General features: G+C 37.4%; 1 protein-coding gene across 6 annotated transcripts in view; it reads left to right on the top strand.

The window, feature by feature from the left end:
• The window catches only part of LOC140137473 (uncharacterized), a 63,181-nt gene that overhangs the window by 38,028 nt on the left and 10,691 nt on the right, over nucleotides 1–14,462 (top strand). The window contains exon 4 of one of the 6 annotated variants that reach the window (XM_072159179.1): nucleotides 12,065–13,542. The exons of 2 other annotated variants lie outside the window; for them this stretch is intronic. In XM_072159179.1, the coding sequence (XP_072015280.1) occupies nucleotides 12,065–12,493 (429 nt within the window). In that variant the 3' untranslated portion in view covers nucleotides 12,494–13,542. Of the gene's footprint in view, nucleotides 1–325; nucleotides 1,040–2,911; nucleotides 3,453–7,992; nucleotides 8,479–12,064; nucleotides 13,543–14,462 lie in introns of those variants that run through there. 3 more of the 6 variants (XM_072159180.1, XM_072159178.1, XM_072159182.1) reach the window with 3 other exon arrangements.

Genomic DNA, 14,462 nt, shown 5'->3' with positions numbered 1-14,462 from the left:
AGATTGTTTAATATTAAACACTGTTACTTCAAGATTGGACATGTTTGATATTTTGCACATCATTTCTACACTGTTTTTCAAACTCAGATGGCATATGTTTTACAATTTGCACATCACCAGTACTTTTACACATGCACATTCAACATCTATCGCAACCAAACTTGGTCAAAGTAGCACTGTGTGGTGCTCACTACCCATATCTTTGGATGACCTATTTGGGACCGCATCCATATTTTTGTTGTTGTTGTATATCTCGGTATAAGCAGTGCAAACACAGTTATTGGAATCTATACTGAAGTTGTCCCTTTTCCTGTTACATTTACAGACGCCTTACATTTCGCTTCAGGAGCTTAAGTCAGCCTTACTAAAAACACCCGGGCGTGTATCAACTTACTCAGCCTTCACTCAGTCGGGACCGGTGAGTCTACGGACCATTTCCAAGCAAGACTATCTACAAGCTGCCTTGTCTCTGCAAGAGGACAATATCTTGATGGTTTTGAATGTTACAAGTCAATCTGGGGGGCAATCGCGACCGGTTCTTGTGAAGAAACATCCACAGGAAGTGCACCATATCTTGGAGGAAAGACATGATTTGCTCTGTCCTAGTAATATTTACGCAAAGCTGTTTAGTTTGCCTGGGCATTTAACGGTGCCGGACAAAGATGTCTAGTTTGTCTGTGCCTATGACGCCGGGCTATGACGGTGCCGGACAAAGTTGTTCAGTTTGCCTCACTCAGTGCCCTTATGGAGGTGCCGGACAAAGCTGTTTAGTTTGCCTGTGCCTTTATGGAGGTGCCGAACAAAGTTGTTTAGTTTGTCTGTGTCTATGAAGGCGTTACACATACAGTATGGAAGAAACTTGTTGAGCTGGATATGTCAGTGAGGAACAGGTGGAATATAGTGCAAAAGAGGATAATCAAGTATGGTGTCAAGAAGATGTGAACAAAAATCTGATGTACTAAACATAACGGCATACAACTAGATGGAAAAGACCCAGGGGTGACACTAAATTCATGCTCTTTCTGTTACTGATTCAAATTCCGCTGCATCATTTTGATAATAATAGGACACGTATGCTAATTTGTAGTGTTACTTCCCATTTTAATATTCCTTGGGAGACCATAGCTATTCGATAGTGGCACCAAAATAAAGCATCAAACATGTAATACAATCCAAAGGGTTGCAATTAACAACATTTATTATTTGAGTTGTAACAAAAAATAGCTAATTGAGCTAAATGATGAAGGAATGTTTTGTTTAAAATTGAATACAGACTATAAGGTCTAATATATCTTCTGTGTGCTATCATGTTTTTAAAGAATTCTGCCAAAACATTGTTATTATTGATGATATTATCCGTAACTATTAAATGACCATATTTTTAAAAGCAATATACATTTGTATGTGAGAATATTTAGATTGTTGAGTTTGATAGATCCTGCTCTTTGGAAATATGCCCCTGTGTATGGTTATATACAGGGGTGGCACTCTGCACTTGGGGGTTCCAGGATGCTTTTCTTTCTGCAACCATAATGGGCCTCAATACCACTAATTTAGGCTTGAATGCATCCCATTATGGTTACATAAAATAAACATGCATCCAGGATGCCCTATTTTCACCAGTTGGGACCCCCAAATTTCACTTTTCATGTAGTAAAGAGACTATGTCCCCTTCCTGGACCCCCAAGTTATAGAGGCTAGTGCTACCCCTACTAACTGTGAATTACTGTAAAATAAGGAATTCTAAAAACACAACAAACAGCAAATTGTTCCAATGCAAGGTTCACAAGTTCTAAGTTTCCCCCTTTTTTAGAAATAAATAGAAAAGTTATGAAATTCAAAAAGTAGACAAATAGAGGTCTAAATTACAATATCTCACATTGATGCATTCAGTCATAATGGCTCATTATGTAAGAGAAGATGTAGTTACAGTAGGCCTGACCTACAGTAGATTGCATGCTTTATGAGAGTTGAATGGACCAAAGTGCAACTTTCAAAACCACATCTTTTCTTACACAATATTGTAGCCGAAGCAACAATGTGTGACATATTGTGAAATGGCCACAGTGTGTAAAACAATCTACCAATCACTCTGATAATTTTTGGATTTTATAAAAAACCTTTCAATGTATTTCAAAAGTATTAGGGGAAATTACAATTTTATCCTTTATGATTGCCAGGCGCTCGCTGTAGATGAGCCAAAATTTGATTGATGCCTCTTATTGTGTAATTTTATTTGAACCATTGTATTAAAGGTGCTCTACAGTCGTCATGCAGTTCCATTGATAAATAGTAACAGGCTTACTTTGCAGAGATTTGCTGATCATTTGCCCCAGAATTTCACAAAATGACCCCCCATTTAAAATATTTGCAAACTTGTGTAGAATCTAGCTGTTCAAAATAGCCCTCGTAATCAAGAAAGTATTTTGAGCCTTAACAGTACTGCTGAAATTGGGAGGCAAGAAGGGCCTATCTGCAATAGCTGCCCTATAGACATTTGACAATTCCTACATATTCTATATTGTACACATTAAAAAATATGACACATGGCAGCTATTGTAGGTGGGACCATCTTGCACTTACCCTTGAAATGCTTAACATATGGATGCCAGTTCAGGAATTTATTTTATACCAGTTGGTACACATCTTTGCATGTTATATTGGGCTATTCCTGTCAAATCCATACTCCCCCTTTCGAGGACATGACCTTAATCTTCCACAAAGGGAGTGTGAATTTCAAATGGAGTTACCTGGATGGGTGACTCCATTTGAAAACTATACCCCCTGTGTTGGAGATTAAAGTCATACATGACTTCCATAGGGGTGATGGATTTCAACTGGAACAGTCCATTCCAAATTAGATTTTTTAGTAGAGCACCTTTAACTCCCATTTGTCTGTTTCCTCCTTCAGGTTAACAGGTCCACTGAAGTACGTCGTGAAAGAGGGCGTGTGTATAACACCGGAATGATGTTGCCAACTCGACGAGACATAATGTCGGCTATTCTGCTTAGCGCGTCACCTGTAAATTCCTACAGGGCGTTTAAACGATTAGGACCGAGACATCTTCGTAGCATAACTAAACAACAATACACAAATGCGTCTAATGAATTAGAGCAGGCTGGTATAGGATTTACAGTGGTGTCACAAAATGGCGGTGTATCATTTGTGAAACGAGCACCCATTGAAGTGCAACAGATTTTAGCAGAGAATTACACAGATCTGTGTACTTACAACGCTTATAGTAAAAGATTTTGCTTACCTAAACCATATGCAGTGCAAGTGAATAATACGTTAGAAAGGAAACTGTATGAATTGGGCCTTAGTGGATTGGTGTTTTAATCACAATTTAGATTTTAACCCCCTGAGCACTACCTGCCGATCTAACATTGCCTCTGATTGGTCAGTTACATGATATCTTCATTTTAATCGCCAATCAGAATGGAGCTTTGCAAATAATTCACCCTCATTTTTTTTGTGTGGTGGAATTATTCTAACAATGTTGCTGATTGGTCCAATTGATTATGAAAACTTGTTTTTGACCAATAGGCAGGTAGTTCTCATGGGGTTAAGTATACATGCATTGTATATGGACCATGAGAGTACTCTGTCCTTCGGAGAGGATGTTCATCTGTTGATTGTTTATACTTATTTACACCCGGGTGTTACAGTGCTTATATATAGTAAAAGATTTTGTTTATCCCAATCATATGGGAGGAGGGGTTAGTACAAGAAAGCTCTAGACCTGCAAAAGTTACCCAGGGAGAACCTCGTTTTGGTAGCAAGATGGCAGATCCGTGCAAAGGGCAAATAGACATTTGACAGTTTCTGCATTCTGTATTGTTCACATATGACACCAGGCAGCTATTACAGATAGGACTGTCTTGCCCAAACCATATGCAGTGCAAGTATTAAATCTGAACTAAGAAAACTGAAGTGAAGTGATTGACACATAAGACAGGAAACTGTATGAATTGGACTTAATGGGTTGGGTTTTTATAGACATTTTAGAATTAGGTACCTGTGGTATAGCAACCATGAGAGCAAACCATCCTTCAGAGAGGGTGTGTACTGTGTACAGAAAGCAATATCAGTATTTATACAATCATGAACCTTAGAAGTCACTAAAAAGTACACACCTGATAATGTGTAGCAAGTTAATTTAGTCTTCCTTCATGGAAACCGTGATGAATGTTAAGGACAAAATAGGCTATTCCAGTTGACATCCATACACCCCTGTAGGAGAAATGACTTTAATCTCCCACACAAGAGGTACAGATTTCAAATGGAGTCAGGTTCAGGTAAACCCATTTGAAATTCACACTCCTTAAGATTAAGGTCATGTCTTCACTAGCGAGTGTTTGGATTTCAACTGGAATATAGCTCAACAGAGGCTGTAAAAATATGACAGGAATTAACAAAATAATGGAACCATTCCATTTAAAGGAGGATTTCGTGATCCTAGCATCCTCTTTTTATGACATTTTTCAGTAGATATCCACGAAAAAAGCTTATTTCCAAAATTTCCGTTGATTCCGATTTTGCGTTTGCGAGTTATGCATGATTATGTGTATTACACTGCTCCATAGACAATGCGTTGTAATTTCGTTCTGGTGCACCAGAACGAAATTCAAATTTGGCGATATCTTTGCTAAACGAATTAATCTGCAAGAAATATTTGGCACATAAACATTATGTAGCCAGAGGTATCCAGTGGTGTAAAAATCTCAACTTTTTTTGGGAAAAGTGGGGGGATGAGGCTGTGGATCACGAAATGCCCCTTTAAAATCTAAACTCTCATTGTGAAATATTTTGAAAATAACTAGGTGAGCCATTCCATGTCAACTCCAGGGATGTGCACCGCAGCACCTCTTCGATTTTTTTCTTTTTCTGTGTGGTGGTAGATATTAATGAGAAAGTAAAATCCTGAAAATTTGAGCTTCATACTCCATTTCGTTTTCCCGTGGCATCATTTTGAAATTTAGGGGTCAGCGTAAAAATGTGTATAGCGCGAAAAGACGATGTTTGGAGGTCCAAAAATGTATAAAGGAACCCCAACAACTTTGAAAAGTATGTATCCTGGGGTACTTTTTTGTGTAGAATTCAAATCTGGCATCAGAAAACTTATGACTCCTTTACTTTAAAAGATATAGGGCCCTCAAAATGCAACTTCGCCCATCCAGGACCAACTTCGGGGGGTCAGAACTCCAAAAGTAAAAATAATTTTTTGGTCCATATTTTTGCCAGTCAGAGCCCTTTGGTAGGAGATTACTCTTATCCCATATTGAGCCTATTAGAATACTTTTAGCTGAGTTATTACCCATGCAAAACTCCAATTGTACATTTTTTGTACATTTTGACCCCCCTGAAAACCAATGTCAGACAATTTGCCCCACCATCAACTTCAGGTATGTTGAAAATATATTCTTGGACAACATAGTGATCTTGAGTTGTGAGAATATAGAAGTGTCTTAGAATGTTAGCACTTGTATGGATGTATTGAATAGCTTAGAACTGTACAAAGTACAAATAAAAAGAGCAGCAGCTTAACAGAAACAATACAAATGATGGTTATGTTCCATTTATCTGTTTAAGTCGAATTCAACCAGGGATGTAGTTGACAATCTGTCTGACAAGCAATGGCTATATGGCCTATATATCTACCTCGAGCCACTGGCACTAGCTTTGAAGTCCAGCGTGTTCTATGTTAGCTTAGCGTTACTTGGTACGTATACATACTTTTATGTGCACGATCAACATACTGCATATGTACACGCAAGAAACCACTCTAAGCCAACGCAGCACATGCTGAACTTCAAAGCTAGTGCCGGTGACTCGAGGTAGATTTATAGACTATAGTAACTTTGCTGTTGATCGAGCTGCTAGAGTATTTGCAGCAAATTTCTTCGGTGGTGTCCGACTGCTCTCCCTGATTATCGCGTAAAAAGTACAAGGTCACACAATACTGCGCATCTTGATCGGTGAATAAGGTGATGATGTGATGATCATGTGATTCAATTGGCCAATGAGAACCCCACTTTCATGTTTACGCTATAAACAGTGCCAAATTGGTGGACCGCTGAAAACTATACATGTAGCTGGTACAATTTCAAAATAACAAGTCAGACTAGCTGGTAACAATTTAGCATGCTTAATCTCAATAAGACTCCAGTATGTAAGGCAGTTATACCACCCTGACAAGCTGTTACTTGATTGGCTCCTGGTCTGCCTAGTACCAAATAGATAAGCTTCTGCTCTAAAGGTTTTGCAATATTTCTATAGACCATCACCATATGACTTCTGATCATCATTATCTCATGTAACAATGTAGCATGCTCAATCTCAATAAGACTCCAATATGTAAGGCAGTTATACCACCCAGTCAAGCTGGTACTTGATTGGCTCCTGGTCTGCCTAGTACCAAATAGATAAGCTTCTGCTCAAACATTTTGCAGTATTTATAGACCATCACCTTTATATGACTTCTGATCATCAACTAATGTGCCAAATCTTCAAGGGCACAACAAGGGCCATTTGGGCCCTGTCCCACAGTCTCGGTTCGGTCCGGCCTGGATAATGGAACGATAGGCCTACATAATAACATAATAGCCTATCAAAATATGCCATAGTCCTTCAACCCCCCCCCCGATTCTAAATACACAGCGCCCAAAACCAATTCACAGCGCCCAAAACCAATTCCTCTTTCTACACAAATTGATGCCACTACACTAATCACACCTCCTATATTGAACGCTAAATTTCAGTGACCGCTCCCCTGTATTGGGTTGATTTTTAATGCTATGTAATCTACATTACCAGTCGTTCTCCATGGCCCCGAGGGAGGGTCTATTTGGGCCCTTGAGTTTGGTATCTGAAGGCGCTATTCAATTTTCACAGGCCCAAACTCGACTTGTAGTACTATTATTGTAATGTTATACTGGTCCACTATTGGTGACACTTTGTACTCACACTTTCAAAACAGCAGGTAATGCTATGGATTGATGTTGAAGTCAGCATTGAGTCCATCTGTCTTACTGACTTTTTCACTGACTTTTGGTCTGAGGGTCTGCCTTATTTAGGCTTTATCTCTAACACTGGTCTTCAATATGGACTTGAATCATGTACACCAATGCCGAGTTTCTGCTGCTTTGCATTTGATTTGTATTAGTGAAGATGGAGTATGTATGTAACTTATCTGTAATATGGGAGTATGGGATTCAAAATAATTAAAGCCATATTACAACATTTGCTGATGAGGATGCCCTCAATATTTTTCAAAATTCTGTTTTTTACAAGATTGTTATGTACTTTAGTAAATTAACATACCCTGCAAAAATCAAGACTTTAGATGCTGTAGTTTTGTTGAAATTCGAGATTTTGAGTAAACCGCAGGAACCGTCGTGTACACGATGTGCATAACACAGTACGTACATGGCGTGTGTGCAGCCGTGACATGTCAAAAGAGTCGACACGACTAACGTTCGAATGATCTGAGTGGCTCACATTGGCGACATATGCCCTGCTATTAAATAGCGGTTTTCTTTGTATTGCCTCGTCTGTTTGGGCCCAAATTAAAAGAGGACATGTCTGACAGTGAAAACTAAACTAACATTTTATACCAAAAAATACAATTCAATTTCTAAAGCTAATTCCCTCTGGAAGACTTTTCTGAAATCTTCCACAAGGGTATGGCAGATTTGAAATGGAATTGACCAATGTTTTTTTACATTTTTCAACATTTTGTTTCCTGCAAATCATAAAAACAGCTAAAAATGAGTTGAAATCATGACATTTCTCAACGTATAAGACTTTTCTCGGTAACGTATCACATACTATATTATTCCCTACCGTGCTCACAAACAAGCTTGGGTAAACAGGGTAAAAAGAATCTTGCTACACGACTCCTTATTACATATTATTAAAAGGGCCGTTATTATGAATGCTTTATTAAATAAACTGTTAACACAATTCATCAAATTTCTTGCCTACTGCAGGGTGATATTGGAAACCCCACTGACGTTAAAAAGCGGTCCTTTAGAACCAGTTTCTACAACATTAAACGCACATCAAATCATTTGTCCAACGTCATCTCTGCCATTCTGCTCAGTGCATCACCAGTAACGTCATACCGTTTACTAAGAACCAGCGGACCACGATACTTGCGTGCATTAAGTAAACTTGACTACATGACGGCCGCCCAGAAACTAGAAGAGGCATCTATTGGAGAAGTATTGGTGTCTGATAAAGCAGGAGTATCGTTTTTGAAAAGAACACCAGATGATGTGAAGGCTATTCTAGGAGAGAAGTTCTCATCTTTGTGTACATATGAGGAATACTATGACAGATATAATCTACCTATACCAAAATTGATTGCTAAGACTGTAGCATTAATGCAAAGGAAAATGACTACTAAAATGTAACATTTATATAGGGACATTTAGACATTTTGTGGGGACGATTAACCGAATTGGCAAAAATATGCTAATCCATTTAAAATCCACTCCTCCTCCATGGAATATTTTTGGGAGAAAGAATTTTTTTAAATTAAAAATGGCATTACTACATTAACAAACTATATTTGAAATTCACCCTCCCTCTGGAAGATTTAGGTTGAATATTTCTCAGAGGGTGTATGAAATTCAAATGGAGCTTCCGAATGTGGTCATTCCATTTGAAATTCATATTCCCCCAGTGGAAGATAATTATCATCAAAATCTTCCACAGGGGAACATGGACTTTAAGCAGATTTGCGCAATGTGCCATAGTGACAATGCCGACAAAGAGTCGAGAAGAAGAACAAAGCAAAAAATCATTTCAGCAGTACATGGGGATGCAATGCCCTTTGTCGCAAGACAAAAATGCACACAAAACGTCATACTAATTTTTATGATAAAGAACAGTCATGTTCTGTAGAAAATGTCAGGATTCCTGGTAGTTTGTTATCAGTTCTTCCATCATGAATTAGGGATATGTTGGTTGGTGATGGGGTTTGTACTAGTTTATGTAAAATTTGTTGTCACTGCTGCTAGAAGAAAAACATAACACAATTAAAGCCATATTATAACATTTGCTGAGAAGAACACCCTCAATTTTTTTTTAATTCTGGTTTTTACACGATTGTAAAGTACTTTAGTCAATAAAGATACTAGAGCTGCAAAAATCAAGACTTTAGGTGCTGTAGTTTTGTCAAAATCCGAGATTTTGAATAAAACGATGGAACCGGCGTTATTTTACGATGGAAATATTAGTCGAACATGTATGCACACCCCGTACACGGTGTGCAGGATACACACGCACACTCCGAGGATTGTACCGTATTACAACCGCGGGAGTAACATGCATGGGCCCTAGTAGTAAATTCCAATTTTCTATGCTTTACCTCACTTGTTCGGCACAAAATTAAAAGGGGACATTTATATCTGACAGTAAAAGCTAACATTTTATGGAAAATAAATACTAATCTATTTTTACAGAAATGTTATAATATGGCTTTAAATACGTATGAATAAAAGGAATTATATAGCTTAAAGGCCCTTTCAGTGATTTCACAGGAACATTAAAAAAAATGGAAATTTGTCAGAGTTGCTTAGAAATAAAGAATAAGTCTACAGAATTTCATTAAACCACTTTTCCCTGAATACATCGACAAATTAGTCAAAAACAGAAGTTTTAGAAAGGTTTTCTACTTCAACTCAGATCGACTTCGAGAAAATCGAGATTTTCAGTACAGTGCGCCACCAATCGACTGGAAAAACTTCCTAGTCCAGTGTTTCTAACACGGGGAAGTAGAGTCTAAATTGATTTAAAACAGGCGCTTAATTTTTGTAGTAGAAAACAAAATAAGCAATTAAACATGTTAAAGGTCACCGAGGCAAACTAACGGTCAATTCAAATATGAAAAACAGTTAAAATTGTGTATTTTGTTTAAAATAGTAGCTACTGATGTAATAAGTAGTAGAAACAATACATAACGCGTGTTGGTAGTGCGATGGAGAGTGAGCTTCTTTTCGATCTCGAGTCGGACTTTTTGTACTGTCAGTATCAAAAGTCCAGAATCATGCAAATGCTTTATTTTGTCTAAAATACACGGCTTTCGACCGAACCACTAGCAGGCTATGTTAGCACATCTATGCCAATTACAAAGGTACCAAAATCTGAATTTTGATGATTTTTACGATCGTCCGGATGAGCAAATCACTGAATGGGCCTTTAAATATTTTAGAAATTGTGATTTTCAACATGAATGTAAGTGAACACCAGTCAAATCAATTGATTGATTATAATAGAGTACTGAAGTGTGACGTCATAAAATTTTTCTTTTTTGCATTTCGGCATTTTCATGACCATATTTCAGTAGAACATGATGAAAAACATCCAAAGTCCAAATTTGGTGGGAATCGGATGATGTAAATTGGCCTGGTTCCAAACAGTTATGAACAAGTCCAGTTAACACTGATTTCAATGGGGCTAATTAGGTATTCATGCGGCCATATCTCGGGCCCTCATGATCCATTCCCACCAAATTTGGACTGTGGATGTTTTTCATCATGCTCCACTGATACATGGTATTCAAAACGCTGAAATGCAAAAAGTTTTCTGTGATGTCATCACTTCGGTACTCTATTGATAATGAATGGGCTATTTCAGTTGAAATCCATACACCCTGTTATATGGAAGACATGACCTTAATCTCCCACACAGGGATTGTAGATTTCAAATGGGAGTCACCCATTCAGGTAACCCCATTTGAAACTCGCATTCCTTTTGTGGCCGATTAAGTTCATGTCTTCCATAGGGGGTGTATGGATTTCAACTGGAATAGCCAGCCAATCAGTCATTGTGACAGTGGACTGTCACGATGGAGTGTTACCAAGCACTCTTGCGAACTCAGTCCAAAGTGCTGGACCGATTCACGCGAGGAAACTTAGCAAGCCGGAAGGACTGACATAATTATAAAAGCAAAGTAGTTTTAAGTAGAGTGGTTAACATGTATTGAAATCACAAGTCACTTCAGAATAAGGACAAAAGATGACTGTCAAATTGTACAATTTTAAAACTCAAATGCAGTTGTAAGATATTATGAAATCAGATGTTTATCAGAGTAGATCTGATTCATGTTCATGTAGAAAAAATTAATTTTGTTTAAGGACAAATATAAAAGGGGAAAAACAGGAATAAAGGACAGCAGTTGACATGAATATATACGTGGTCATGTGTTGACAATTATGAACAATATAACAACACCATTTTTCTCAGAAAAGTTATTTGAAATTGGGATTTGATATAAAATACTGGTAATAATAATAATAATAAAGTGAAGCATTACAATATACCTACTTTGTTTTCTTATTTTAAAGCTTCTTCATATGTTCCTTTATAATGTTTTTAGAGTTCAGTACATACTTGCCAATCAATTGAAAGACTGATACAGGCCTGTAACCATGTTCTGGAGGTTAGCGTCACTGGATTTCCACATCAGGCTTAACAGCAAACTTGCTATCTGAGATGGATTATGGAGTGCTTTTAAATCAACACCAGGAAGTTGACTGGTTTTTTTTTAAAGGCATATTTCAATTGCACTCAGGAGCGGGCACTTTGTCAGTGGATTGGGTGGGGGTTGTTGCAAGCTTATTTGCCGTACATCAGCCTATACATGGATGTTTTTATAATTTTGAGTTTGAGAAATGTTCTCAAAATATCAAGAGCTATTTCAAGAACCAGGGTAATTTCAACATAAAAGCTGCGAGGAGCTGTGCTAAGGTGAGCCCATATGCTTTGTTCAGCTAGTGCACCCAGCAAGAATTTGCTTTTTTGTCTTCAAATTTAAATAGCTATGCATCATTACAGCTGGAGAAATAGTTCATACATTGTAGGTAGAATACCAGCGCTGTCACCTCTGGAGCCTATTTTTATCCGTTTTAAGATAAGCACTCCTGGAACATCACTCTGTAAAGGTGACTTAGTAGGGAAAAATTCACCTGATGCGGTATATCTCTGCCTAGGTTAGTGTGCTCTGAAGTCTCTATTACCTCAATTCATGTGTAATTTCTTCTATTGCTTCTGCAGGGTGCCATTACAAACCCAATTGATGATAGAGCAAACAAAGGAACGAGGTATAGTTGCTACAACACCAAGCGTACATCAGATCACATATCCAATGTTATGTCCGCCATTCTACTCAGTCCATCATCGGTGACATCGTTCGCTCAAATGAGGAAGAGTGGACCCAGATACTTGCGCAGCATCAGTAAACATGACTTTGCGGTGGCCGCCAGGAAATTAGAAGAGGCAAATATTGGTGAGGTTTTGGTGTCTGCCAAAACAGGTGGATCAACGTTTATTAAGAAAGCACCGGATTTAGTGAAGGATATTCTAGCAGACAACTTTTCATTGTTGTGTACATATGAGGAATACAATGAACGATATCATCTCCACATTCCAAAGCTCTTGTCAAAGAGTGTAACATTGCAAAGGAAAATGGCTGATAAAATGTAACTGATTAAACACAGTGGTGTACCGACTCCTCTGGCACTAAATATAGGGACACAATTGATCAAACTTCGTGTATCTTCCTGTTGGCCTGTTTGAGGCCACAATTATCTTTCATTTTGGGCCATTTGAGCATTAAAATTACAAACTTTTGCACACATTTATCCTGGTGGAGTCACTTTGGTCGCATGACAGCAGGCAGATTTTTAAATGTTGCTCCCTTTGGAAATTTTGCCAGGAGGTACTATAGAGGCTGGCGACCAATGTGTATTTTAGAACTTCTTTTGTAGTTGAAACAACTGTGTATTTTGTCAAAACAATCTTAATTACTCTGCTGCTAGATAAAATCAAAGCATTAAGAAATAGAAAGTATACCCAAGCAATATGATTTCAATGAGGATATAAGGAAAATGTTGACCATGTCAATAAACAAAAGCTGTAAGCGTTTGAATCGAATACATTTGTAAAATATAGGAAATCAGATAGTCATGTAGAACCACCTTAATTAAACAAAGAAACAAAAGACACAGATGATTTTCATATGCGGTATTGTTCCTAATAAATACCCCCCATAAGTTTTTCAATGAAAAAGTGACCGAAATGCAAAAAGTTCCATGCGATATTATGTCAGTAAGCTTAAAACTGGCATTTGCTGGCTGCTTAAACTTGCATCCAGTTCATTTCCAAATTATATTAGAATTTCACTTTAAATGTAAATCGCATTCTTGTATATAAATGCACTTGTAGATGTAATTTTGGGGTATTTAGCAACAATACACTATTTTCGTATGCCCTGCCAGGTTGGATTTGTAGTTGTACTTTGATTTTTAAACTTCTTTCATTGATAATTTGCTTCTCAAAATTTCCCCCTTTCAGAAAAAATCCACGTCCTCAAGGTATTTATTGTGAGCAATACAATACCTGGTTATATATGGATAATTATAAGCAACAACAAACAGTTTTCTAAGGAATGTTAATTTAAACAGTGATTTGATTATATAAGTACTAGTAATGATAATATAGCAATAAAAAGTGACACTATTAAATTATGCCTGCTCTGTTAGTGTTAGCTTCTGTTTCCTCTGAGTCAGTGACTCCATTTGTAAAAAGAAAGGTCATGTCTTCTTTAGGGGTGTATGGATTTCAATGAGAATAGCTCATTATGGGTGTATTGGGTCTTTGTCAAAGTGGCATATTTGAAGGGAGAGAACATCAGACACTCAAAAGTTCATTAATGTAGCATACTTCTGACATCAATGTTGGGGCGATTTAAAATTTGTTTTTGGAAAATGTGTATACCAGTATATCTAACCTAAATAACATTTGTCACATTTGTGAAGATGTCTTCTAAAGTGGTCAAACAAGTGTCTCTATAATTATGCCAAACCAACATGCTCTCTGCACACTTTACAGATTATCACTGACCTGACATTCCACAATCCATTTAACATCAAACATTACAGCTATTAAATTAGCCCATACCTGTAACATCCTACTACGCTATAAACCATCACAGCCAGGATCAGCTTCATGAATTTTGCACAGGTGGCAGGATAATCAGTAGTTACCCAGCAAACACAAAAACGTTATATTTTGGGGTTTGGTTTAGGTATTAAAAAATGTTTTAAAAACATTACATGTCAGGTTATATAAAGGTCATGAAAACGTTTTTATGGAAACACATTACAACAATATTTTTCAAATGTTTTAAAAATGTTATTGTAAACTCTTTTTTTTTTTTCATTTTTTGCCAAATATTTTGTCAACAATTCAGTCGATTCACAATACGAAGCGCATTCAGTGGTTGCTGGGTAGAGACCAAAATATGCAGTGCATCATGGGAAAATGTCGACATCTAAATGTAACATCACAATGACATGTTCCTGTGTTTGTATTCGTATCCGCGTAATACAAATACAACACAGGGTCATGTCATTGGGATGTTACATGCAAATGCACACTAAAAGAGCAGTTT

The sequence above is a fragment of the Amphiura filiformis genome, chromosome 17 (assembly GCF_039555335.1).
Source record: "Amphiura filiformis chromosome 17, Afil_fr2py, whole genome shotgun sequence".
Taxonomy (NCBI): domain Eukaryota; kingdom Metazoa; phylum Echinodermata; class Ophiuroidea; order Amphilepidida; family Amphiuridae; genus Amphiura; species Amphiura filiformis.
Note: the sequence above shows the minus strand (reverse complement) of the source record. Positions and strands in the feature narration are given on the sequence as shown.